The sequence below is a fragment of the Cetorhinus maximus genome, chromosome 4, assembly GCF_964194155.1.
Source record: "Cetorhinus maximus chromosome 4, sCetMax3.hap1.1, whole genome shotgun sequence".
In the NCBI taxonomy this organism is placed as follows: Eukaryota; Metazoa; Chordata; class Chondrichthyes; order Lamniformes; family Cetorhinidae; genus Cetorhinus; species Cetorhinus maximus.
The window spans coordinates 32,981,249-33,008,651 of record NC_135882.1 but is presented as its reverse complement, the minus strand read 5'-3'; the positions used below and the strand labels follow the sequence as shown (position 1 = coordinate 33,008,651).

General features: G+C 44.0%; 1 protein-coding gene across 1 annotated transcript in view; it reads left to right on the top strand.

Annotated features, from left to right (window-relative positions):
* The window catches only part of dpys (dihydropyrimidinase), a 115,639-nt gene that overhangs the window by 44,124 nt on the left and 44,112 nt on the right, over positions 1 to 27,403 (top strand). The window contains exons 2-4 of the mRNA XM_078540064.1: positions 13,394 to 13,552; positions 14,893 to 15,072; positions 18,269 to 18,458. Of these exons, the coding sequence (XP_078396190.1) occupies positions 13,394 to 13,552; positions 14,893 to 15,072; positions 18,269 to 18,458 (529 nt within the window). The remainder of the gene's footprint in view (positions 1 to 13,393; positions 13,553 to 14,892; positions 15,073 to 18,268; positions 18,459 to 27,403) is intronic.

The window sequence follows — 27,403 nt, the reverse complement described above, 5'->3', positions numbered from 1 at the left end:
AAGAACACAGTTTTCAGCAGAGAAAAGAAGCCAAGGATGATCCTGGGTAAGAGCGAGTAATATTTTTATTGGGGACTAGGGCATCAAAGGCTGAGATGAGGGTGTGATTTGAGTAAATCAGCTGCAAAAAATGTTGTGACAAATGGAGGGCCAAAGGGTAAGTTGTTGGAATTTTGAAAGTGCAGTTGTAAGTGAATTGAGGGCTAGTTTTTTTCCAGGGACGGATACAAAAGGGGGTAGGATTGGGGCCTGGGAGCAGGATATGGGTGGTAAGTGATACAAGGAAGTGGGAAAGCTTCAAAATTTAAGTGCAAACTATATATTTTGGTAGGAAGAATGAGGAGAGGTGATATAAACTAAAAAGTACAATTCTAAAAGTGGTGCAGGAATCGGGACGTGCACAAATCGTTGAAGGTGGCAGAGTAAGTTGAGAATGCAGTTAAAAAAGCACGTGGGATAATTGGTTTTTAAATAGGGGCATAGAGTACAAAAGCAAGGAAGCTATGATGAACCTTTATAAAACACTGGTTCAGACTATTGTGCCCAGTTCTGAGCACTTTGCTTTTTCGGAAGGATATGCAAGCTTTAGAAAGGGCCCATAAAGGATTTACGAGAATTGTTCCAGGGATGAAATTTCAGTTACATGGATAGGTTGGAGAAGCTGGGGTTCTTCTCTTTAGAGAAGAGAAGGCCAAATTTGATGGAGGTGCTGAACATTATGAGGGGTCTAGACAGAGTAGCTGGAGATAAATTGTTCACATCGGCAGAAAGGTTGAGAACCAGGGGACACTGATTTTTAGTCAATCACTCCACGTCTAAGGCGACCTGAGGAAAAATAGTTTTTATGCAGTAGTTGCAGTCTGAAATGCTCTGTCTGAAAGGGTGGTGGAGACATATTCAATTGTGGCTTTCAAAAGGGAGTCAGATAAGGAAAGAGAATGCAAGGCTATGCGTTTAGTGCAGGGAAATGGGACCAGCTAAATTACCCTTGCAGAGAACTGGCACGGTTTTAATGAGCTACTCTATAATTTTATGATTCAATTATTCTTTGGGACGCCTTTTGATTATAATTGGCCTTTCAGATATAGCCTTTTAATGGGGTTAAATCTACTTGCTTATTCCTACTGACATTGAGAGGTGATAGCTAAAGCTTATTCTGTTGATGTTTAAATGGACTCTCTGTAACATTTCATTAGATCATATATACTTCATTCATTCCAAACACGACCAAAACCAATTCTAACATTCCAGTCTGTTGCATATCAATGGGTCCATTATTGGAGAAGAATAGTTGGGCAGGCCAGAGTTCATAACATTGTAATTTAAGACTGGTATTGTGCAATATGAAACCTTATTCAAGTCACCTAGCTCTAGTCTACTTTAATGTTCCCTGCTTAGATCATGGAATATGTGACCATTCTATCAATGTTATCATATGAGAAAGTTCTATATCACTTATTAGAATACTTGCACCATAATGGTCATGGGGAATGGGAATCCTCTGTGGGAGGAAAAGGCACACGTTGCTATTAGCATCTCTTAAAAAGTGAAATAGCTGAAAAGAGTTCACAACCTTTTGTTCCTGATAAAACTATTTTAAAATTAGTTTTGCTAAGATAGTCAACTCTTGGTGGGGTGCCAGGTGGTAGATCTTGGCGGGATATTGGCCCAAGTTTTCCACTCAGTGGCAATGCTGGGTTGCTACTGCTCGCAAAGTTTTCTGTGTCCTGACGGAATTGCCCATTTTCAGCTGGGACTTTTTCTCCAGTTTTTCTCCAGTTTAAAATAGATTAAGCTAAGGAAAGGTAAGGGTTCTAGTTTTTATTTAAAGTACATAAATAATTTAACTTTTTTACTGTATTTAACTTAAAGTAAGAGGTTTTTTTCAACTAGAGGCATGGCAAGGCAACTCAGTCTGGTGTTATGTACTGCCTGCAACATGTGGGAAGTCCTAGAAGCTCCTTGCACTCTGACCGACCATGTGTGCAGGAAATGCCACCAGCTGCAGCTACTTGAGCTCTGGGTTTTGAAGCTTGAGCGGAAACTGAAGGCGCTGACGTGCATCCGTGAGGCTGAGAGTTTCGTGGATAGCACGTTTTTAGACATGGTCACCCCACATCTTACGGAAGTGCAGAAAGAGAGGGAATGGGTGACCATCAGTCAGAAGAAAGGTGTCAAGCAGGTAGTCAGGAAATCCCCAGGGTGCATCTCGCTCGAGAACAGATTTTCTGTGTTGGAAAATGGTGAGAATGATGGTTCCTCTGGGGAGTGCACGCTCATGGCACTGTGAGTGGCTCAGCTGCACGAGAGGGAGGCAAAAGAGGGGAAGAGCAATCGTGGTACGAGACTTGATAGTAAGGGAAACAGACAGGCGTTTCTGCAGCTGTAGACATGACTCCAGGGTAGTATGTTGCCTCCCTGGTGCCAGGGTCAAGGATGTCGCTGAACGGCTGCAGGGCATTCTAAAGGGGGAAGGCAAACAGACAGAGATCGTGGTACATATTGGTACCAACGACATAAGTAGAAAGAGGGCTGAGCAAGCAGAATTTAGAGAGCTAGGAAACAGATTAAAAAACAAGACCTCAAAGGTAGTAATCTCTGGATTACTTTTGGTGCCACGTGCTTGTGAATATAGAAATAGGAGGTTAGTCCAGGTGAATGCGTAGCTGGAGAGATGGTGCAGGAGGGAGGGCTTTAGACTTCAGGGACATTGGGACCGTTTCTGGGGTCGGTGGAACCTGTACAAGGTGGATGGGTTGCACCTGAACTGGAATGGGACCAATATCCTTGCGGGGAGGTTTGCTAGTGCTGTTGGGGAGGGTTTAAACTAACTTGGTAGGGGGGTGGGATCTTGAGAAGAGGTTCAGCAGGGGGAGATGCACAACCAAAATTAGAAAAGAGAGCAAGTGAGCCTGGAAGGCCTAGAAATTAAGGTCAGTTAAGACACAAGGGTGTTTGGCGAGGTTGGATGATATTTATTTTAATGCAAGGAGTCTGACGACTAAGGCAGATGAGTTGAGGGCACAAATTGATACATGGAAGTATGATGTCATTGCTGTCACAGAGACATGGTTGAGAGAGGGGCAGGTTTGGCAGCTCAATATTCCAGGATACAGGCTCTTCAGGCAAGACAGGGAAGGTGAAAGAGGAGGGGGTATCGCAATATTGATCAAGGAATCAATTACAGCAGTAAGGAGGGATGACATCTTAGAAGGCTCCTCAAATAAAGCCAGATGGGTAGAACTGAAAAACAGAAAAGCAGCAATCACATTGCTGGGAATGTACTATAGGCCCCCAAACAGTCAGAGAAATAGAAGAGCAGATATGTAGGCAAATTTCAGAGAAGTGTAAAAATAATAGGGTAGTAATAGTGGGGGATTTCAACTTCCCCAACATTAACTGGGTTAGTCATAGTGATAGGTTTAGAGGGAGCGGAGAAGAGCTTTTTAAGCCAGTACGTAGAAGGTCCTACAAGAGAGCGGATGGTCCTGGACTTAATTTTCGGGAATGAAGCCGGGCAAGTGGTAGAGGTGTCAGTGGGGGAGCATTTTGCAGATAGTGATCATAACTCCGTTAGATTCAAGGTTGTTATGGAAAGGGACAAGGATGGGCCAGAAATCAGAATTCTAAATTGGGGGAAGGCCGATTTTAATAAGATCAGATATGATTTGGCCAGAGTGGACTGGGAGCAGCTACTTTTAGGTAAATCTGCGTCAGAGCAGTGGGACTCATTCAAGAAGGAAATAGGGAGAGTACAGGGCCAACATATTCCAGTAAAGACAAAGGGTGGAACCAACAAATCCAGGGAACCCTGGATGTCGAGGGATATACAGGATTGGATAAAGAGAAAAAGGGAGGCTTATGGCAGATACCAAGGGCTCAAAACAGCAGAAGACCTCAAGAAGTATAGAATGTGTAGGGGGAAACTTAAAAAGGAAATTAGGAGAGCAAAAAGGGGGCATGCAAAAACATTGGCAGGTAAAATAAAGGAAAATCCAAAGTTATTTTACAAGTACATTAAGAGTAAGAGGATAACTAGGGAAAGAGTAGGGCCCATTAAGGACCATAGTGATAATTTGTGTGGAGCCAGAAGACGAAGGTAGGGTTCTAAATGAATATTTTGTGTTGGTGTTCACAAGTGAGAGGGACGGCCTGGGTATGGAAATCAGGCAGAAGGACTGCGATATAATTAAGTTAGCATAGAAAGGGAGGAGGTTCTATGTGGTCTGGCAGGCTTAAAAGTAGATAAATCTCCAGGCCCAGAGTGAGGCAAGGGAGAAGATCACAGGGATACTGGCAATAATTTTCAATACCTCTCTGGCCACGGGAGAGGTGCTAGAGGACTGGAGGACAGCCAATGTGGTACCGTTATTCAAGAAGGGAGGAAGGGATAAACCAGGGAACTACAGGCCAGTCAGCCTAACCTCAGTGGTGTGGAAACTATTGGAAGCAATTCTGAGGGACGGAATTAATCTACAATTGGAGAGGCAGGGATTAATCAAGGACAGTCAGCATGGTTTTGTTAAGGGAACGTTATATCTGACCAATTTGATTGAATTTTTCGAAGAGGTGACCAGGTGTGTAGATGAGGGCAATGAATTTGACTTAGTCTACTTGGACTTCAACAAGGTTTATGTTAAGGTCCCGCATGGGAGACTGACAACGAAGTTAAGAGGCCATGGGATCCAAGGCAATTTGGCAAATTGGATCCAGAATTGGCTGCGTGGCAGGAAGCAGAGGATGAAGGTCGAGGGGTGTTTTTGGGATTGGTTGCCTGTGTCCAGTGGGGTTCCACAGGGATCGGTGTTGGGTCCCTTGCTATTTGTGGTATATATAAACGATTTAGACTTGAAAGTAGAAGGTTGTTCAGTAAGTTTGCAGATGACATGAAAATTGGTAGGGTGCTAAATAGTGAGAAGGATAGCCTTAGATTACAGGAGGATATGGACGGGCTGGTCAGATGGGCTGATCAGTAGCAAATGGAATTTAATCCGGATAAGTGTGAGGTGATGCACTTAGGCAGGACAAACAAGGCACAGGAATGCACGATGAATGGTAGGACCCTGGGAAGCACTGAGGATCAGAGGGACCTTAATGTGCATGTCCACTGGTTCCTTAAGGTAGCAGGACAGGTACAAAAGTTGGTTAAGAAGGCATATGAGATACTTGCCTTTATTAACTGAGGCATAGAATATAAGAGCAGGGAGGTTATGCTGGAACTGTATAAAACGCTGGTTAGGCCACAGCTAGAGTATTGTGTGCAGTTCTGGAATCCACATTATAGGAAGGATATGATTGCACTAGAGAGAGTACAGAGGAGATTTACCAGGATGTTGCCTGGGCTGGAGAGTTTTAGTTATGAGGAGAGATTGGATAGAACGGGGTTATTTTCCCTGGAACAGAGTAGATTGAGGGTGGACATGATTGAGGTGTATAAAATGATGAGAGGCATAGATAGGGTAGACAGGAAGGAACTTTTCCCTTTGGTGGAGGGATCAATAACTAGGGGGCATAGATTTAAGGTAAGGGGCAGGAGATTTAGAGGGGATGTGAGGAATAATTTTTTCACCCAGAGGGTGGTGGGAATCTGGAACTCATTGCCTGAAAGGGTGGTAGAGGCAGAAACCCTCAACATTTAAAAAGTATTTGGATGTGCACTTGCGATGCCATGGCATACAAGGCTACGGGCCTAGTGCTGGAAAATGGGATTAGAATAGTTAGGTACTTGTTTGACCAGTACAGACTTGATGGGCCAAAGGGCCTTTTTCTGTGCTGTAGACCTCTCTAACTCTATGACTTCTGATCTTGGCGGAAGCAGAAATGGATCAGTGCAGCCTCTGTTGGTCACTCTGGCTGGGTGTCAGGCAGGATTGTGGGAACTTTTATTTAAGATAATCCCTAATGGAATTGAGGTTAAATTGTTGACTTCATTAGAAAATGAACTGAATGGCAAGTGTGCAAGGATAATGGGCAGGTACTCTAATTGACAAGACATGACTAGTGGTGTCTCTCAAGGACCTATTTTGGAGCCTCAACTTTTCACAGTATTCATTGACGAGTTAGATGATGGGGTAGAAAGTCATATATCCAAATTCGCTGATGACACAAAGGTGGTATTCTGAGTAGTGTAGCTGGAAGCAGAAAAGTACTATAAACATCGATAGAAACAATGGCAAATGGATTTCAGTGCAGGCAAATGCAAGGTCATCTATTTTGGATCAAAAAAGGATAGAACAGGGTATTTTTCTAAATGGTGAAAAGCTGGAAACAGTGGATTCCCAAAACATCTTGGGGGTTCAGGTACACAAATCATTAAAATGCCATGAACAGGTAGAGGAAATACTCAAAAAAGTTGATGGAATGCTGACCTTCGTATCAGGAGGACTAGAATATAAGCTGGGGTAGAAGTCATGCTTCAGTTACATAATACCCTAGTTGGACCTCACTTGGAGTACTGTGAGCAGTTCTGGGCTTAGTAAGGATATATTGGCCTTGGAGGAAGCACAGTATAGATTTACTAAAGTGATGCGTCAACATTAAAGGTTAAGCTCTCGAGAGATTAAATAAACAATGGTTTTGTACCCTGGAATTTATAAGGTTAAGGTTTGATTTAACCTAAATTTTCAAGCCTGCCGCAGATACATCTGTCCATAACAGTATCGGTAGGAGTGACCAACACACAGTCGTCGTGGAGACGAAGACCTGCCTTCACATTCCATCGTGTTGTGTGACACTACCACCATGCTAAATGGGATAGATTTTGAACAGATCTAGCAACTTAAGACTGAGCATCCATGAGGCACTGTGGGCCATCAGCAGCAGCATTGTACTCAATCTGTAACCTCATGGCCCAGCATATCCCCCACTTTACCGTTACCATCAAGCCATGGTATCAACCTTGGTTCAATGAAGGAGGGCATGCCACGAGCAGCACCAGTCATACCTAAAAAAATGAGGTGTCAGTCTGGTGAAGCTCTAACACAGGACTACTTGCGTGCCAAAAAGCATAAGCAGCAAGTGATAGACAGGGCTAAATGATCCCACAACCAACGGATCAAATGTAAGCCCTGCAGTCCTGCCACATCCAGTCGTGAATGGTGGTGGACAATTAAACAACTCACTGGAGGAGGAGGCTCCACAAGTACTCCCATCCTCAATGATGGAGGAGCACAGCAGTACAAAAGATAAGGCCGAAGCATTTGCTACAGTCTTCAGCCAGAGGTGCCGAGTGGATGATCCATCTCGGCCTCCTCTGGAGGTCCCCAGCATCACAGATGCCAGTCTCCAGCCAATTCGATTAACTCCACATGATATCAAGAAATGGCTGAAGGCACTGGATACCGCAAAGGCTATGGGCCCTGACAATATTCCGGCAATAGTACTGAAGACTTGTGCTCCAGAACATGCCACATCCCTAGCCAAGCTGTTCCAGTACAGCCACAACAGTGGCATCTACCCAGCTGTGTGAAAAATTGCCCAGGTATGTCCTGTACACAAAAAGCAGGACAAATCCAACCCAGCCAATTACCGTCCCATCAGTCTACTCTCGATCACCAGTAAAGTAATGAAAGGGGCCATCAAAAGTGCTGTCAAGTGGCACTTGCTTAGCAATAACCTGCTCACTGATGCCCAGTTTTGGTTCCACCAGGGCCACTCAGCTCCTGACCTCATTACAGACTTGGTCCAAACATGGACAAAAGTGCTGAACTCCCGAGGTGAGGTGAGAGTGACCTTAAGGCAGCATTTGACAGAGTGTGGCATCAAGAAGCCTTAGCAAAACTGGAGTCAATGGGAATCAAGGGGAAAACCCTCCGCTGTTTGAGGTCATACCTAGTGCAAAGGAAGACGGTTGTGGTTGTTGGAGGTCAGTCATCTCAGCTCCAGGACATCACTGCAGGAGTTCCTCAGGGTAGTGTCCTAGGCCCAACCACCTTCAACTGCTTCATCAATGACCTTCCTTCCATCATAAGGTCAGAAGTGGGGATGTTTGCTGATGATTGCACAATGTGCAGTACCATTTGCAACTCCTCACATACTGAAGCAGTCCATGTCCAAATGCAGCAAGACCTGGACAATATTCAGGCTTGGGCTGACAAGTGGCAAGTAACATTTGTGGCACACAAGTGTCAGACAATGACCATCTCCAACAGGAGAGAATCCAACCATCGCTCCTTGATGTTCAATGGCATTAACATCACTGAATCTCCCACTATCAACATCCTAGGGTTACCATTGACCAGAAACTGAACTGGACTAGCCATATAAATACTGTGGCTACAAGCGCAGGTCAAAGGTTAGGAATCGGGTGATAAGTAACTCACCACCTGACTCCCCAAAGCCTGTCCACCATCTACAAGGCACAAGTAAGGAGTGTGATGGAATACCTGGATGAGTGAAGCCCCCACAACACTCAAGAAGCTTGACATCATCCAGGACAAAGCAGCTACTTGATTGGCACCACATCTACAAACATTCACTTCCTCCACCACCAACGCACAGCAGGAGCAGTGTGTACCATCTACAAGATGCACTGCAGGAATTCACCCAGGCTCCTTCGACAGCACCTTCCAAACTCCTACAATCTAGAAGAACAAGGGCAGCAGATAGATGGGAACATCACCACCTGGAAGTTCTCCTCCAAGTCACTCACCACCCTGACTTGGAAATATATCGTCGTTCCTTCTCTGTCGCTGTGATAAAATCCTGGAACTTCCTTCCTAACAGCGCCATGGGTGTACCTACACCACATGTACTGCAGCGGTTCAAGAAGGCAGCTCACCAACACCTTCTCAAGGGCAACTAGGGATGGGCAATAAAATGCTGGCCCAGCCAGCAAAGCCTACATCCCGCGAATGAATGAGAAAGAAATGTTAATTACAGACCTAACTTCTGTTTTTGGACTCCTTAAAAGAATTAGTTATCAATGAGCTGGGTCAGGTATTGGGTCTGATCCACTCAGGATTCATTGGCGGCACCCATGGCTATCAATTAAATGCAAAAAAGTAGATCCTATCCACAAAAGCACAGAATGGATTTGATGCACCCATTTATCACCCTGGGCGAATACATAGCAGATGAATTCAACTGAAAGTGTGAGGTGATACATTGGTCGGAAGAATGAGGAAAGGTAAAGCATGCTAAATGGTATAGTTTTAAAGGGGTGCAAGATCCAAAGTACCTGGGTGTGTTTGTGCACCAATCTTTAAAGGTGACTGGACTTGTTTACAAAGCAGTTAATGAAGCATAGGTAATCCTAAACTTTATAAATAACTTAGAGTACAAAAACCTGGAAATTATGCTAAACCTATACAAAACACTACTTCGGCCCTAACTCGAGTATTGTGCCCAGTCTGGGCACCACACTTTAGGAAGTCATGAAGGCTCCAGAGAGGGTACAGAAAAGATTTATTAGAATGGTTCCAAGGAATTATAGTTATGTGGATAGACTGGAATCACAAAATCACAGAATTTTTATAGCACTGAAGGGGGCCATTGTGTTTGCACTGGCTCTCTGAATGCGCAATTCACCTAGTGCCATTCCCTGCTTTCTCTGCGTAACCCTGCACATATTTCCTTTTCAGATAACAGTCTAAATCCCTTTTGAATGGCTCGATTGAACCTGCCTTCACAACACTTTCAGGCAGTGCATTCCAGACCATAACCACACACTACATGAAAAACTTTCGCTTTTGCATCTTTTACCAATTACTTTAAATATGTGCCCTCTCGTTCTTGATTTTTTCATGTGAATAGTTTCTCCCTAACTACTCTGTGCAGACTCCTAATGAGTTCAAATACTTCTATCAAATCTCCTATCAGCCTTCTCCAAGAAAAACAGTTTCAACTTCTTCAATCTATCTTCATAACTGAAGTTCCTTGTCCCTGGAACCATTCTCGTGAATCTTTTCTGCACTCTCCAATGCCTTTATATCCTTCCCAAAGTGTGGAGCCCAGAGCTGGACACACTACACCAGCTGAGGCCGAACTAGCATCCTATACAAGTTCAACATAACCTCCTTGCTCTTGTACTCAATGCTCCTATTAATAAAGCCTAGGTTACGGTATACTTTATTAGCCACACTCTCAGCTGGTTGCAAGACTCTTGGTTGCACTACTGTCTAAGGTCCTCACCTCATACTTTGCCATCAACAACATGAAACAAACTATGGATACAATCTCCATTTTTTGTGAAAAACCTTTATTAACCCACTAGGCAATGGTATATACTTAACTTATATTCAGTTGCTTAGAAAGACCCGTGTGCAGGAGCTCATTCCTGGGTGGTCGGACTGCTGAACGAATTCTTCCACGTGACAGACCAAGTCATACTTCCTGGCTGCAGCAGCAATGTCCTTGAGGGCTGTGGCTTTATGCCCCTTTCTGATCCTGGTCCCTTGGCATATAAGGTATTGTCTTAAATCGGTCATCCAATTGGGTTATCAATCCCACTCTGGCCATGCAAGACTGCAAGTAGTTATTTCCTGCTGTCAGCAGGGGTTGTCTCCAGGTGACAGCCATGACATGCCGGCAATGGATGTCATTTCTGTATCTTGGTGAGGCAGGAAGAAAGCCATTCACACATACCCGAGAGACCATTGTCTAGGTCAGTTGCTGTAGGCAGGGTGTCTGGTGATTAGCCACCGTCCCAGTGCCATGTCTGTGTCTGTGTGTGTTAAGTCCCTGTTCAGTTAAAACTGTATTTATTTTTAATAAGTTCAATAAAAGCATAAGTGATGATGTCTTTGGTTAGAATTCTTCTCCCTTCGTCCGATGTCCTCTGCACTTCACGTTCCTACCACCAGGTTTTGAGCTCAGGACTTTGTTCCACCTCACAACTGGTTACCTTGTAACACAAGTATAAAGATAAGACATATTAAAAAGAAACAAAGAAAGGCCTTACAGCATGACAGAAATACACAAAATATCAAAATGCCGTACATAGTCCTGCTACCTTCAACTTCTGCACATATGCACCCTCTGCTCCTGCCCCCCCCTTTAGAATTGTACCCTTTATTTTGTATTGTGTCTCCTTGTTCTTTCAAAATGAATGACTTCACATTGCTCCACATTGAACTTCATCTGTCACCTGTCCACCCATTCCTCCAACTTGCCTATGTCCTTTTGAAGTTTTACACCATCCTGCTCACAGATCACAATGCTTCCAAATGTAGTATCATCTACAAATTTTGAATTTGTGCCCTGTACACCAAGGTATAGGTCATTGATATATATCAGGAAAAGCACAGGCCCCTATACTGACCCTTGGCGAACTCCACTACAAACCTATCTCCAGCACGAAAAACACCCATTAACCATTGTTCTCTATTTCCTGTTACTCAGCCAATTTAGTATCCATGCTGCTACTATCCCTTTCATTCCATGAGCTATAACTTTGCTCACAATACTGTTGTCCGGCACCGCAGAAATGTCTTTTGGAAGACCATGTACACCACATCCACAGCATTACCTTCATCAATCCTCTCTGTTACCTCTTCAAAAAACTCCAGCATGTTAGTTAAACACGATTTTCCTTTAACAAATCCATGCTGGCTTTCCTTAATTAACCCAGCATTTGTCCACGTGACTATTAATTTTGCCTCGAATTATTGTTTCTAAAAGTTTCCCCACCATTGATGTTAAACAGACTGGCCTGTCTTTGCTGGGCTTATCTTTACACCCTTTTTTGAACAAGACTGTAACATTTGCAATTCTTCAATCGTCTGGCATCACCCCGAAGTCTAAGGAGGAGCTGGGGTTGTTCTCCTTAGAACAGAGAAGGCTAAGAGGAGGTTTGATAAACATGTTTAAAATCATGCAGGGTTTAGATAGAGGAACTGGTTCCAATGGCTGAAGATAATTAGTGGTCATGGATTTAAGGTGGCTGGCAAAAGAACCAGAGGCAACATGAGGGGAAATTTTTACACACAAGTGATTAGGATTTGGCTTGTGCTGCTTAATGAAATGGTAGATACAGATGCAATAGTAGCCTACAGAAGGGAATTGAATAAATATTGAAGGAATAAATTGCAGGGATTTGGGGAAAGAGCAGGGGGAGTGGCGCTAACTGGATTTCTTTTCAAAACAGCCAGCACAGATGCGATGGGCTAAATGGCCTTCTGCACTATTGTATGAAACTTAAATAATTATTTTTGAAAGAAAATCTTTTTTGGGTAGTAGCATACTTGCATCTGAGTCAGAAGGTTGTGTGTTCAAATCCTAGTGGCATTGCCAAGATGGGCCGAATGGCCTCCTGTGCTGTAACTTTTCTATGGTTCTATTTTAGAGACTTGAGCACATAACCTAGACTGACGCTCCAGTTCAGTACTGAGGAACTGCTGCATTGCTGAAGTGCTGTCTTTTGGATGAGACTTTAATCTTTGGCTCTTTCTGTGCTGTCTGCCCTTTCAAGCGGACATGAAAGATCCCACAGCACAATTTGAAAGAGAGTGGGGAATTCTCTGGGTGACCCGACCAACAGGTTATCTACTAATTATCGCATTACTTTTTGTAGGAGGTTGCTGTGCACAAATTAGCTCTCTTATTTCCTAGATAACAGTGACTAAAGTTCAATTGTACTTAATTGGCTGCAAAGCATTTTCCTGCAGTCATGAAAGACAGCATACAAATGTAATTTCTTTCTTTCCTCCTGTGGAGCTAGAGGACTGGGAGTCCACTGGGACTTGCCATGCACTGTTGTTGGTGGGACAGGCAGCCTGAAATTGATGTTCCCTGTGGACGAGGTACTTGTGGTGATGCAACCAGCATCAACTGTTCACCTGACTATGATCACGAGCCCTGAAGATCTATTTCTGTCAAATCTCAGGCCTCTGGGTCAGTGTTGCTTGTGCAAGGCTGAGTCTCGTCCAGACAAATTTGTACCTCCATGTGTATACAAAATGCCACACTTAGGTGCTTATCATCAAAAGAGTGACAAAGCTTCAGCAACATAGTTTGGCCTAGAATTATTTTTTCCAAAGTACTTCCAAATAATTCAGGTGGACTAGAATTTAAAAATGTGATTTGCAATCTCATTTTTTGGATTGAATTCAATGGAAAGGAAAGTTGGGCAGAGAGTATAGCAAGCGGCTGATCTGAATCACCTATTTTATTCCATCGTAAAAAGTTGCAATTAACCCCTCACCACCTCTTATCAACGCCCCCATATTTGGAAATGACCTTTCCTTGACATCTCTGGATAAATAAGGATAGGAAAGGACTTGAAAACATTAAATTAAATTAAGTTTTTTTACCTGACTCCTACTACATTGCTACAGTGAAAATTAAATTTGAATATTCTAACTGATATGCAAAATGTATTTAAACATGGTTTGCTAGGAGGTTAGTTTTATTTGAATATGTTCAGTAAAGGTAACTACTATTTCATTCTTTCCAGGCTGCTGTGGCTGGAGGCACCACTATGATATTAGACTTTGTGGTGCCCCACAAAGGTGACTCTTTGTTACAGGCCTATGACGAATGGAGAAGCTGGGCAGATCTTAAAGTCTGTTGTGATTACTCGTTCCATGTGGCTGTAACCTGGTGGAGTGCAAAGGTACATTGAAAAGTACTAATTAATAAATTTGTTTTACTAGTAGCAAAATTCTACTGGTTGTAATGATTTGTGGTCTATTTTAACAATAAAAGTCAGGACTTTCTGAAGCAAATCTCAACAGCTGAGTACCCCACAGTGTCCGAGAGTGGGACATGCAGGGGTTTAAAATCATGGTAGTGGCTTGCTGCCACATTCTCACCAACCACTATTTTAATTCCTGGGTTTCAGTGAGTATAAATCAGACTCTCGTTTTAACGTGTGTTCACTGCCGGACTCACCAAGAACACCGAGCACCCCGAAGGAGCTGTGAAGTTCGGTGAATTTAATTTCTTTTAAAGTTTACATATGGGCAAGGAAGAGAATGAGGACTCAAATTGTCAGTTCATTTTTTTTAGAAGTTGTGTAAGAGTTTAAACTTTAAAAACAATCAAATTCTAAACTGAATTCTCAGTCTGTGCTTCCATTATTGAGTTGGTAAACTAGGTGGTCAACTTTCCACTTATCCAACTGCCCACCCCCCGTCTCACCTCACTTCCTCCCCACACCCTATGCCTAAGTGTTAGATAGGGCAGAGTGCATTAGGTAACACTCAACTGACATGAACTGAACCAACTCAGGGAATAATCTGATCACGTAGAGCCCTGGGTAAAAAAGGGTGGTTTCTTTGTAGCCTCTTCCTCCACTTTATGGTTCTGCTTCTCAGCTTGTCACCTGATGAAAAGGATTGCTCCCTCATAATATCCAGGCTGTGCAGCACACTACCAGAAACCTCCATACCCACTCAGCTGGGTACTGTAAGGGTCCTCCAGAGCCACTCAGGCAGTGAAAACATTGTTTGAGTATACCAGCTGATGTGTATGATTTTCAGTTGACAAAGTCAACCTGTTTCTCTGCCAATTTTCTCTTTATTCAGCTTTTAAAAAGATTGTGGGTGCCTTCTGTGACAGATCCCTTTCCCATTCCTGGAAGTGCATCCCTTCCATTGGGAGCTTTATTCTAAACCTGACCTGCAATAGCCGTATCTGTGTAACAATTGAATAGTAGCTGCTCCCCTTCTAGGAGGTATGGTCAGAGAAATGATCATCCCCAGACCAAGGGTGATTTCTCACAGCTTGAAGAGTTAGCTTAAACTAGCATTAGAACCAGGTCTCACTTGATGAATTAGAGAATTAACAGAAAGGGAGAGAGTTGGGGGTAAAATAAAAGGGGGAATAAGCCTGATGAAGGCAATAGTAAACTCAGTGGCTATCTCCATGACAAATCTTACATTTGGGATTTTTCAGCTTTTGCTATTCTTTCGCAGAGTGATGAACTCTCTCATTTATTTTGCCTTTTCACAGGTGAAAGATGAAATGGAAGTTCTAGTCAAAGAGAGAGGTGTGAATTCCTTTAAGATGTTTATGGCATATAAAGGTGTCTTTATGCTTCATGATGATGAGCTGTACCCTGTTTTCTGCCATTGTAAGGAATTGGGAGCAATTGCTCAAGTTCATGCTGAAAATGGCCATTTAATAGTAGAGGTGAGTTGTAGCCAAACTGTGGTCTTGCTTGAATAATAAACTATGTCTATGTGTAGGACAAATGCTGCATTTTTCTTTTTAGATTTAAGTGACTTTTGTTACAAGTTAAGGAATTCAAATGAAAATCTGACACTCTCCACATTTGAAAAAATGTTAGTTTTCTGTATTCATAGCGCTAGAACATGAATCATTTTGTGTTTTGTACTCAGTATTCCTAATAATATTTCTATTTTAAATGGATAAATGGTTCGGTCGTTTAGCAGAAGAAGATGAAAGATGATAGGGGAAAAACCAATGGGATAAGTTTGAATTACTGTGGTAAAGAGGCAGCACATACACATTGAGGTTAATGACTTCCTTGTGTGCTGTACTTAATGAGCCAAAGAAATAAATTTTGGGAAGGTTAACCAAATGCTTTAGGGAGGTGAGTTTTAAAGAGAAAAGAAATATCTAGGGGTTTAGGGACGGAATTCCAGAGTACAGGGCCTAGGCTGCTGCAAGCATGGCTGCCAATAGCGATGTGAAGAGAAGGGGAGATGCACAAGAGACCAGAATCAAAGAACCAGAGAGGGTCTGTGGAGAAGGGTGGTTGGCCTAGAGGAAGTTACAGAGATGGGCGACACAAGGCCATGAAGTGACATTTTAAATTTAAGTCATTTGGGGATTGCAAGCCAATGTAGGTCAGCAAGAAAATAATACGGGAAAGGTTGTAGGCTACAGAGTTTTAGATGAGCTGAAGTTAATGGAAGGCAGAGGATGGGAAGGCAGACAAGTGAAAATATAATAGTTGAATTGTAGAAGTGACAAAATATGAATGAGGATTTCAGCAGCATATGGGCAACGCAAGGGACATTGACTGGCCATGTTGTGGAGGTAGTTTTTGGAAGTTTTTATGGTGAAAAGGTAATGGGTTAGGAAACACAACCTCAGGTTGAATAGGAGATTGTAGTTGCAAACAGTGAAGTTCATTCTTAGTCAGTAGCTGGGATGGGAACTGAACAATTAGCAAGGGTATGGACCTTCTGTTGGGGGCCGAAGATGGAAGATTTAGTGATTAGCAGGAAGAAAATGGATTAATCAGTCTAAAAACACAGAAACAATGGAACAATCAGGAGAGGTGGTGGAAAACCTATATTTTTTTTACTTTTTCACAGGATGTGGGCATTGCTGGCTCGGCCAGCATTTATTGCCCATCTCTAATTGCTCATAAGAAGGTGGTGGTCAGCTGCCTTCTTAAAGTGCTGCAGTTCATGTGGTGCAGGTACACCCCAGTGCCATTAGAGAGCGAGTTCCAGGATTTGATCCATCGACAGTGAAGGAACGGCAATATAGTTCCAAGTCAGGATGGTGTGTGGCTTGGAGTGGAACTTGCAGGTAGCGGTGTTCCCATGCACCTGCTGCCCTTGTCCTTCTAGGTAGTAGAGGTCACGGGTTTGGAAGGTACTTTCGCAGGAGCTTTGGCGAGTTGCTGCAGTGCATCTTATAGATGGTATACACTGCTGCCACTGTGCATCAGTGGTGGAGAGAGTGAATGTTTAAGGTGGTGGATGGGGTGCCAATCAAGTGGGCTGCTTTGTCCTGAGCGGTGTTGAGCTTCTTGAGTGTTGTTGGAGCTGCACTAATCCAGGCAAGTGGAGAGTATTCCATCACACTCCTGACATGTGCCTTGTAGATGCTGGACAGGCTTTGGGGAGTCGGGACATGAATTACTCAGCACAGAATTCTCAGCCTCTACCCTGCTCTTGTAGCCGCAGTATTTATACGGCTGGACCTCAGTTTCTGGTCAATGGTAACCCTCCCAGGATGTTGGTATATGGACTTTAACCTCATGATGGTGTCACCAAGAGGCAGGATGAAGTTGAGTAAGAGGAAGGAGTCAAGTCTGAATCCCTGGAGAATTCCAGAGAAAGCAGTGAAAACATTGCATTACTATGTAAATGGAACTCGCGGTGCACCTCTTAGTGCTGTGTAAAAGTGACATTGCTCTACACTACAGTACATCATTGCACCTGCAAATCCATCATTCTCGGCATCCCAAAATACATCTTAACTGCCTGTACTATAAAGGGTTAACAGAATGGATATGCTAATCTATGGGGCACATGATGTGGCACCGACGTCAAGCAGTGATGTCACGGGTACTGTAGGGAGCAGATGGGCAGCCCTGAGAGGCGATGTGCCTTCTCGATAACTATGTACATAATGAAAATAATGTAAATAAACTAGTTTTTAAATAGATACCCTGACATGCTTGCAGCTCCTCCTTGCTAGAATCCAGACCTAGTACCTTCTACAGCACTGCCCAGTAATTTGAGATTTCCCAATCAGCGGGTCTTGTGCTTACATTCTCTCAAATCAAATGAGTCAAAGGTCTGCTTATGAATGCACATACCCCTGGGTATCCTAGAGAATCTTATGCCCCACACTTTGGGAACTTAACACTAATGAACGATGAGCTAGAGTGCTAAGGTGCAGATTCACTGTTGACCTAGGTAAGGACAGCGTGTTGATTAGGTCTAATATAAAAACAGAAAATGTTGGAAATACTCAGCAGGTTGAGCAGCGTCTGTGGAGAGAAAAACAATGTTAACATTGTTAACAGTTCAGTGACCTTTCATCAGAAACCTTCATCAAAACCTTTCATCATTTTTGTCGATTAGTTTATTTGAGAAAGGCTGAGCAGAATTCTGCTTCCCTACAGAGAGGGTGAGTCGAGTAATGTGAGTACCTACCTGATCTTCCTAGCAGTTGGATACAGTACATCATTAACATCGGACTAGTACTGTTGCCTGGTCAGGTGGTCAGGAAATGGTGCATGATTCAGGCAATTAAAGACAAGTATAAATAAGTTCTAAAAATGTGGGAGGGAAAATGGTAAAAATGTTTTTCCATCTAACCAAGTATATATTTACCCTTCAAATAGAACAGTTCCGTGTAAAATAAATTGTCATATTAGAGGTTTTAGAGAATATACTGACATTCACAGACCAAGAAGTGTTGGAAAAGCATGACATGTCCTGGCAATGGTCTTTAATTAGTGGAATTATAGGAAACCAGACTTCTATGAGATCCTAGTACCCTTCAATTTCTAGATCCAGATATAATATAAAATGCGCTGGAGACTAAATTATAGAAGACTTTTACAATAATATCAGAGAAAAACCTTAAAATTACAGTGCAACTATTTTTTTTGCAGGGTGCAAAAAAGATGCTCTCAAAGGGAATCACTGGGCCTGAAGGTCATGAACTTTGTCGACCTGAGGAAGTGGAGGCTGAAGCCACACAAAGGGCAATTACTATAGCCAGCTGTATTAACTGCCCACTCTACATAGTCCACGTAATGAGTAAATCCGCTGCTAATGTGATTGTCAAAGCACGGAGAGAAGGTGAGAAACTGTAGACATTTAATCCTTGTTCTTTCTCGTACAGCTGGTTGATAAATAATGAATGTTTACTTTTATCCCCCAATTTTCTGATATTTCTCCCTATCTGTCTCAATGACAGTATTACATACTGACTGGAATGTCAAGTTAATTCACGGATGCCATAATTGCTCCCAATGGGAGCTGTATGCAATGGCTCAATCAATGCTAGTAGCTTATCTCTGATCACACATCTTTTGTGAATCTTCCCCTCCCTTGGAGCTATAGGGTGAATCCTTGGAATGATGGATTCAACTTATAGCTCCATAGACAACAATCTTACACTCCTGCTTATAGCGACACTGCAATTATTGACAGACCATTCAACCTTAGGGAGAGGGAGTGATCACAGCCACATAAAATCTTGTCTTCACATAATGTTCAAATATACACACTTTACAGAAGGAGTTCAGTAGACTGTGAACGGGAGCAAGAACCCTGGAAGATTTCTTTCTACTCTGCCACCCCACATCGAGGAACCTTCACACCAGTTATATTAAACCTCATATAAAAGCAAAAAACTGCGGATGCTGGAAATCCAAAACAAAAATAAAAATACCTGGAAAAACTCAGCAGGTCTGGCAGCATCTGTGGAGAGGAACGCGGTTAACGTTTCGAGTCCGTATGACTCTTCAACAGAACTAAGGAAAAATAGAAAAGAGGTGAAATATAAGCTGGTTTAAGGGGGGGTGGGACAAGTCGAGCTGGATAGGGAGCCAGTGATGGGTGGAGATAGCCAAAAGATGTCATAGACAAAAGGACAAAGAGGTGTTGAAGGTGGTGATATTATCTAAGGAATGTGCTAATTAAGGGTAGAAAGCAGGACAAGCAAGGTACAGATAGCCCTAGTGGGGGTGGGGTGGGGTGAAGGGAAGGGATCGAAATAGGCTAAAAGGTAGAGATAAAACAATGGGCGGAAATACATTTAAAAATAATGGAAATAGGTGGGAAAAGAAAAATCTATATAAATTATTGGAAAAAAAAGGGGGGGGATTGGAAAGGGAGTGGGGATGGAGGAGACAGTTCATGATCTAAAATTGTTGAACTCAATATTCAGACCGGAAGGCTGTAAAGTGCCTAGTTGGAAGATGAGGTGCTGTTCCTCCAGTTTGCGTTGAGCTTCACTGGAACAATGCAGCAGGCCAAGGACGGACATGTGGGCATGAGAGCAGTGTTGAAATGGCAAGCGACAAGGAGGTCTGGGTCATGCTTGCGGACAGACCGAAGGTGTTCTGTAAAGCGGTCACCCAGTCTGCGTTTGGTCTCTCCAATGTAGAGGAAACCGCATTGGGAGCAGCGAATGCAGTAGAGTAAATTGAAGGAAGTGCAAGTGAAATGCTGCTTCACTTGAAAGGAGTGTTTGGGCCCTTGGACGGTGAGGAGAGGGGAAGTAAAGGGGCAGGTGTTGCACCTTCTGAGGTTGCATGGGAAGGTGCCGTGGGAGGGGGTTGAGGTGTAGGGGGTGATGGAGGAGTGGACCAGGGTGTCCCGGAGGGAACGATCCCTGCGGAATGCTGCCGGGGGGTGAAGGGAAGATGTGTTTGGTAGTGGCATCATGCTGGAGTTGGCGGAAATGGTGGAGGATGATCCTTTGAATGCGGATGCTGGTGGGGTGATAAGTGAGGACAAGGGGGACCCTATCATGGTTCTGGGAGGGAGAGGAAGCTTTGAGGGCGGATGTGTGGGAGATGGGCCAGACACGGTTGAGGGCCCTGTCAACCACCGTGGGTGGAAAACCTCAGTTAAGGAAGAAGGAAGAGGAACTGCTTTTGAAAGAGGCATCGTCAGAACAGATGCGACGGAGGCGAAGGAACTGAGAGAATGGGATGGAGTCCTTACAGGAAGCGGGGTGTGAGGAGCTGTAGTCGAGGTAGCAGTGGGAGTCGGTAGGCTTGTAATGAATATTGGTGGACAGTCTATCACCAGAAATTGAGACTGAGAGGTCAAGGAAGGGAAGGGAAGTGTCAGAGATAGACCATGTGAAAATGATGGAGGGGTGGAAATTGGAAGCAAAATTAATAAATTTTTCCAGGTCCAGACAAGAGCATGAAGCAGCACCGAAGCAATCATCGATGTACCAGAGAAAGAGTTGTGGGAGGGGGCCGGAGTAGGACTGGAACAAGGAATGTTCCACGTAACCCATAAAGAGACAGGCATAACTGGGGCCCATGGGGGTACCCATAGCCACACCTTTTATTTGGAGGAAGTGAGAGGAGTTTAAGGAGAAATTGTTCAGTGTGAGAACAAGTTCAGCCAGACGGAGGAGAGTAGGGGTGGATGGGGATTGTTCGGGCCTCTGTTCGAGGAAGAAGCGGAGAGCCATCAGACCATCCCGGTTGGGGATGGAGGTGTAGAGGGATTGGACGTCCGTGGTGAAGAGGAGGCGGTTGGGGCCAGAGAACTGGAAATTGTTGCTATGATGTGGGGTGTCAGAGGAATCACGGATGTAGGTGGGAAGCGACTGGACCAGGGGAGAGAGAATGGAGTCAAGATAGCAAGAAATGAGTTCCATGGGGCAGGAACAGGCTGACACGATCAGTCTGCCGGCACAGTCCTGTTTGTGGATTTTGGGTAGGAGGTAGAGGTGTGCCGTCCGAGGTTGGGAGACTATGAGGTTGGAAGCTGTGGAAGGAAGATCTCCAGAGGAGATGAGGTCAGTAACAGTCCTGGAAACAATGGCTTGATTTTCAGTGGTGGGGTCATTGTCCAGGGGGAGGTAGGAGGAAGTGTCTGCAAGTTGACGCTCAGCCTCTGTGAGGTAGAGGTCAGTGCGCCAGACAACAACAGCACCTCATATAAAACCTCATCTTGGGCTCAATTGGGATCATTTATGTATCGCTCAGTTTTTGATGGGCAAGAGTCATCATGACCTTTGTAAATAACTATATGTAAATTTATAATCCTGATTTAAATTCCAAATTACCCTTCCAATATTTGAATTTTCATTATTTAGCATAATTGATGGTTTCACTCATCTTACATACACTGAACGATTTTTGTAAGAGATTGAGACTGACATCCTGTCTGTGATGTTAAGGTTAATTTGATATGAACCACGTAAAAAGAGTAGTGTTATGATCCTGTGGGAATCCATAAATCAAAAGAATCACATTTACTGAACGACCCCCCAAATGAAGAAATTACCAACAAGATTTCACGTTTTGTTACTTTTACTTTAACATGCATCAAAATCAATGTAAATTAAACATAAATTAACAGGCAAATCATGGTCTGTACGAACTATAAATTACACGTGGAATAGCAGACTCAACAAAGATAAATCTCACAGGTTTTCCTAGGCAGTCCACTCTGCCTGTATAGTGTCAATTTCAGCCACAAAGATTTTGCAAGCTTGGTCTAGCTTTGGCAGAATTTTGGTCCTTTCTCTTTAAGGACTTAGTTGATTCTCCACAGGTAGCAGTTTCTATGTAAACAGGGTTCCACCCATCAATCTTTTACACAATGGCGCATTTCTTTCCGAAACCTTCTCAACTCTCAGTTCCTGTCGAACATGGTAGCGTAAATCTATCAGGACCGATTGTGGGTATTCAATCACTCAAAATGAATAGCAGCAATCCCAAACATGCTTTCCAACCACTCAGGAATCCTCAACGCCCCTTCACTCAACGTCGCTGCACCCTTGTCCTCCCACCTTAACGGCTCCCACTGCCACCTTTAACCGTCACCATCCCGTTCTAACATCGGAACCCTGAGCATCCGCCCCCCACCCCTGCTCGCCCTCGGGAATCCTCCAATGACTCCGCTGACCCATCTTTCTGAATCCCTTTCCCTGCTACATGCCTAGCCACACCTCTACACCCACCCCATGCCCCTTCAAACCTGCACAAGCCCCCATCTCCCCCCGCCCACACTCTTAACACAGCCCTCCCCACCCTCCTGCTCCATACAAGTTCACTCATTTCACAATCCCTGCAGAATCTTTCTTTCCCCTAGACCCCAAACTTCCCCTGCCCCCCTCCAGGCCTGCACACCCGCCCCCTCTAGATCTCCACACCTGCCCCACCTCTTCATTCCTCTCCTCCACGTCTATTTACACCCCCCCGCCAACTCCTCCACACCAAGCCCAAACCCTCGTCACCCACCAGTGCCTCCTGCAGCCTTCTGCCTGCAGCTTGAAGCTCCAAACCCTGGAAGAAGTTACTGACTGACGATCACTGCTGCATGTGATGTTCCAGTGTCCAGTCGCTGGAGGCCTCCATCTTCTCATCTCCGCGAGCTGCCCCAGGCCTTCAGGTAAATGCCGACATGTACATGCCACTTTGGTCCAAATGTGTTCCAGAACGGCATGATTTCCTGCTGGTAGAGCGGGCGATCAAGCGGGTGGGGGGCGTGGTTCCAGTTGGGCCTGCATCCCATTAGTGGGATGCAAATCGGTTTCACGCCGGCCTCTGGTGGCAATTGTGGCCCATCATGGCGCATGGGAGTGGAAGATCCCACCATCATTTTACGCTGACGGGAAACAGATTTCTTAGCTCCTGCCGCATTGTCCCTTCCTGCCCGCCATTAAACCCGCTGTGGGAGGGGTCTGGAAAATTCCGCCCTTAGTTGCCAAAGAGTATGCGACCTCATTCTTCCTACAAAAATGTACCATGTCACAGTCATTTATTTAGAAGTTTATTTGCTAATTAGATGTCCCATTCTTCAAGTTTATTGCTGTCTTCCTGTGTTCTGTTGTAATCCTCCTCTGTATTAATTTTGCTGCCCAATTTGGTATAAAAACAGAAAATTTTGGGAATACTCAGCAGGTCTGGAAGCATCTTTAGAGAGAGAAACAGAGTTATTGGGCCAGATCTTCTGATTAGCAGGAATGCGGCACACAGTGCTGCTGACTGCAGACATCATTGTGTACTTACCCTACTTTCAGCTGGGACTTCCAATCCTGGTTGGAAGACCGAAGCCTTGGCGCAGCGATCCAGGAGAAGACTTGCCAAGAGGAGCAGCACAGAGGACACGTCCTCATTTTTTACAACATCAGCTGCTATATTCAGGTAAGTTTTTAAAGGTCTCGAGTCTTTCAATGGATTGAGTGGGTGAGCGAGTGAGTTGGTGGATAAGTGTCTCTGAGAAGTGGGTGGGTGAGTGGATGTGAGTGACTGTGTGAGTGGTGGGTGGGTGAGGCTGGGTGAGTGGATGTGAGTGGGTGGGTGAGTGGATGTGAGTGAGTGGGTGGGTGAGTGGATGTGAGTGGGTGGGTGAGTGGAATTGGGTGAGTGGGTGGGTGAGTGGATGGGATGTGAGTGAGCGGGTGGGTGAGTGGATGTGAGTGAGTGGGTGGGTGAGTGGATGTGAGTGAGTGGGTGGGTGAGTGGATGTGAGTGGGTGGGTGGGTGAGTGGAAGTGGGTGGGTGAGTGGATGTGAGTGGATGGGTGAGTGGAAGTGGGTGGGTGAGTGGATGTGAGTGAGTGGGTGAGTGATTGGATGTGAGTGAATGGGTCGGTGAGTGGATGTGAATAAGTGGGTCGGTGAGTGGATGTGAGTGAGTGGGTGGGTGAGTGGATGTGAGTGGTTGGGTGGGTGAGTGAAAGTGGGTGAGTGGGGGGGTGAGTGGATGTGAGTGAGTGGATGTGACGGAAGTGGGTGGGTGAGTGGATGGGATGGAAGCGGATGGGTGAGTGGATGGGATGGGAGTGGATAGTCAGCGAGCAGATAGTCAGGGTCAAGGGGCATGTGTGGGGGTTGGTTGCATTGTTAATCAGTGAATTACGCCTGCGACGAAACAGTAATAATTTTAGTGTAACTTTTCAGTTAAACAACATTTATCTACCCCTAGTCTCCAATATTGAGATCAGTGTAAGAGACATTCGCAGAGGTTTCAGGGCAGCACACATCAGTCCATTGGATGATTAAACTTCCTGGGCAATTATAACACCTGTGGGGGCATCAAAACTTCCAATGGGTCCCTCGGCACAGCAGCAACTTTCAGTGCTTCACTGTGTAATTTTTAATTGCGCTTTTAAATTTAATTTGATTTAATCAAAATTAATTGATTCATAATTAATCAATCATCAAATTCATCAATTCCGGAATTGGAAAAATTCATCAATTTTGCTTCCAATTTCCATCCTTCTCTCCTCTTCACATGGTCCATCTCCAACACTTCCCTTCCTTGACTTCTCTATCTCCATTTCTGAAGATAGACTGTCTAACAATATTCAATACAAGCCCACCGACTCCCACTGCTACCTCGACTAAACCTCTTCACACCCTGCTTCCTTAAGGACTGCATTCCATTCTCCCAGTTTCTCTGTCTCTGTGCATCTGTTCTGATGATGCTACCTTCCACAACGACGCTTCTGACAGGTCTTCCTTTTTCCTTAGCTGAGGATTCCCCCCCTCCCCCACAATGGTTGACAGGGCACTCAACAGTGTCTAGCCCATTTCCCACACTTCTGCCCTCACCCCTTCCCCTCCTTCCCAGAACCACAGTAGGGTGCCCCTTGTCCCCTCACTTTCCACCCCACCGGCCTCTGCTTTCAAAGGATCATCCTCTACCTTTTCCTCCAACTCCAGCATGATGCCACCACCAAACACATCCTCCTCTCAGCACCTCTGTCAGCATTCCAAAGGGACCACTTCCTCTGTGACATCCTAGTCCACTCCTTTATCACCCCCAACACTTCATCCCCTTCCTGCAGCACCTTCACATGCAATTGCAGGAGACATAATACCTGCCCCTTTACCTCCTCCCTCTTCACTGTCCAAGGCCCCAAACACTCCTTCCAGGTGAAGCAACAATTTACTTGTAATGCTTCCCATTTAGTCTACTGCATTTGCTGCTCACAATGCAATCTCCTCTACACTGGGGAGACCAAATGTCCCTGAACCTCTGGTCACTTGCCATTTCAATTTACCATCTTGCTCTCATGCCCACATTTCTATGCTTGGCCTGCTGCAGTGTTCCAGTGAAACCCAACACAAGCTGGAAGAACAGCACCTCATCATCTGATTAGGCACTTTATAGCCTTCTAGGTTCAACATTGAGTTCAACAACTTCAGACCACGAACTTTTGAATTTTTTCCCCCAAGTGCCAGTCTGTATCTTGTTCTCATGTTTTTGCTTTCAGATAGTGCTAACCTTAATTCTGCTATTAACATCTACTGTGGATCAATGCTTTAGTCTTTAATACTATTATTACCACTCCCTTTGCCTTGTTTTCCATGGCATTTGTCATTTCATCTCCCCCACCCTCTAACCCACCCCTGACCTCCTCTTTTGCTCCACTTGCCCCTTCCTCCCCTTTTCAACAGCATAAAACCCATCATCTTCCTAACTCTGTCACAGTGGACTCAAAACATTAACTCTGTTTCTCCTTCCGCAGATGCTGCCAGACCTAATGAGTTTTTCCAGCAGTTTTTTCAGATTTCCAGTACTCGCAGTACTTTGCTTTTATTCAAAATTAATTATTCAGTTCCAAAATAATTCATTCAAACATTTTAATTCAGACAAGACTTTACCCTTTTGGCAAGACAGGACTCTTGAATAACAAATATAAAGAAGTTTATTGAAAGGAAAAAGTATTCTTAACAATACAAGACAGACTTTTACAGCTTCAATCAGTTGATCAAGCCGGAGAATGTAATTCCCTCAAGTTCCTTCGTTGACAGCAACTCTTCTGGAATTCTGCCTAAGGAGCTTTCAGTATGTGACTAGTTAGCCAAGATGTCCCTCGGAACTCCTACTTTTAACCCCTAAATTACCATTATCTCATCTTGAATTGAACCTGTTGTAATTTAGCAAATGAAATTGTTGAATTATTTTCAAAGGATTTTGCCACCTGCGCACATTGTCTCATTGAAGGAAACAATGGATCTGTTTACAGTGTCTCTTCTATCTGATTTTGTACAAATCCCCATTCATTACCCAGGTCTCAACTCAACTTTATCAAGGGAGGTTCCAGGCAATGCACAGTATCTGATCACATGTTGTTCCCACAGACAGAACCTCACAACAGCTAATTAGTAATTTTAAAACAAACTTACAGATTTTTGAATATAACCAGCTTCAATAATGTAACTTTTGATTAATTACTAATTCTTCAATTATAGCTTAATTGAGGTACACTACTTAGTCAATCAACTGTTTCTGGCTGGTTACGAATTATGCAGTAATTCTTGATTAATACATGTAAGCGATCATGAATTACAGACTACAAAATGGCTTCTTTAGCCCACTATTAGTACAAAATGGTTTCTTGACTTTCTTAGCTTACTACAGTACATGTAAGAATAATCTAGAAATGGTCAAAAATCTAATGCCCAGGTCTACTTACAGATGCTGCAAAGATCTGGCCCAATGTTTTAGGTCAATAACCTTTCATCAGGATTGGAAAAAGTTAGAGATGCGACATGTTTAAAGCAAACACAGTGGCAGAGAAAGAGGAGAGGGAAGGAAGTAATGAAAGGGAAGGCCGATGATAGGGTGAAAAGCAAGAGATATTAAGTGACAAAAGATATGATGGTGCAAGGCAAAAGGTGGGTAGTGAAGCGATATGTAAAGATAAAAATGTGTCTAGAAGTGTGAATGGAAAATGTAGAATCATTACCCAGAGCTGCTATCCAAGAGCAAAAAAAAGGAGCAGAAGTTATAATCTGAAATTGTTGAACTTCATGTTAAGTCCTGAAGGCTACAATGTGACCATGAACCATAAGACGTAGGAGCAGAAATAGGCCATTCAGCACATCGAGTCTGTTCCGCCAATCAATGAGATCATGGCTGATCTGATAACCCTCAACTCCACTTTCCTGCCTTTTCCCCATAACCCTTGATTCCCTTACTGATTAAAAACCTGTCTGTCTCAGCCATGAACATACTTAACGACCCAGTCTCTGCAGCCCTCTGCGGTAAAGAATTCCAGATTGACTACCCTCTGAGAGAAGAAATTCCTCC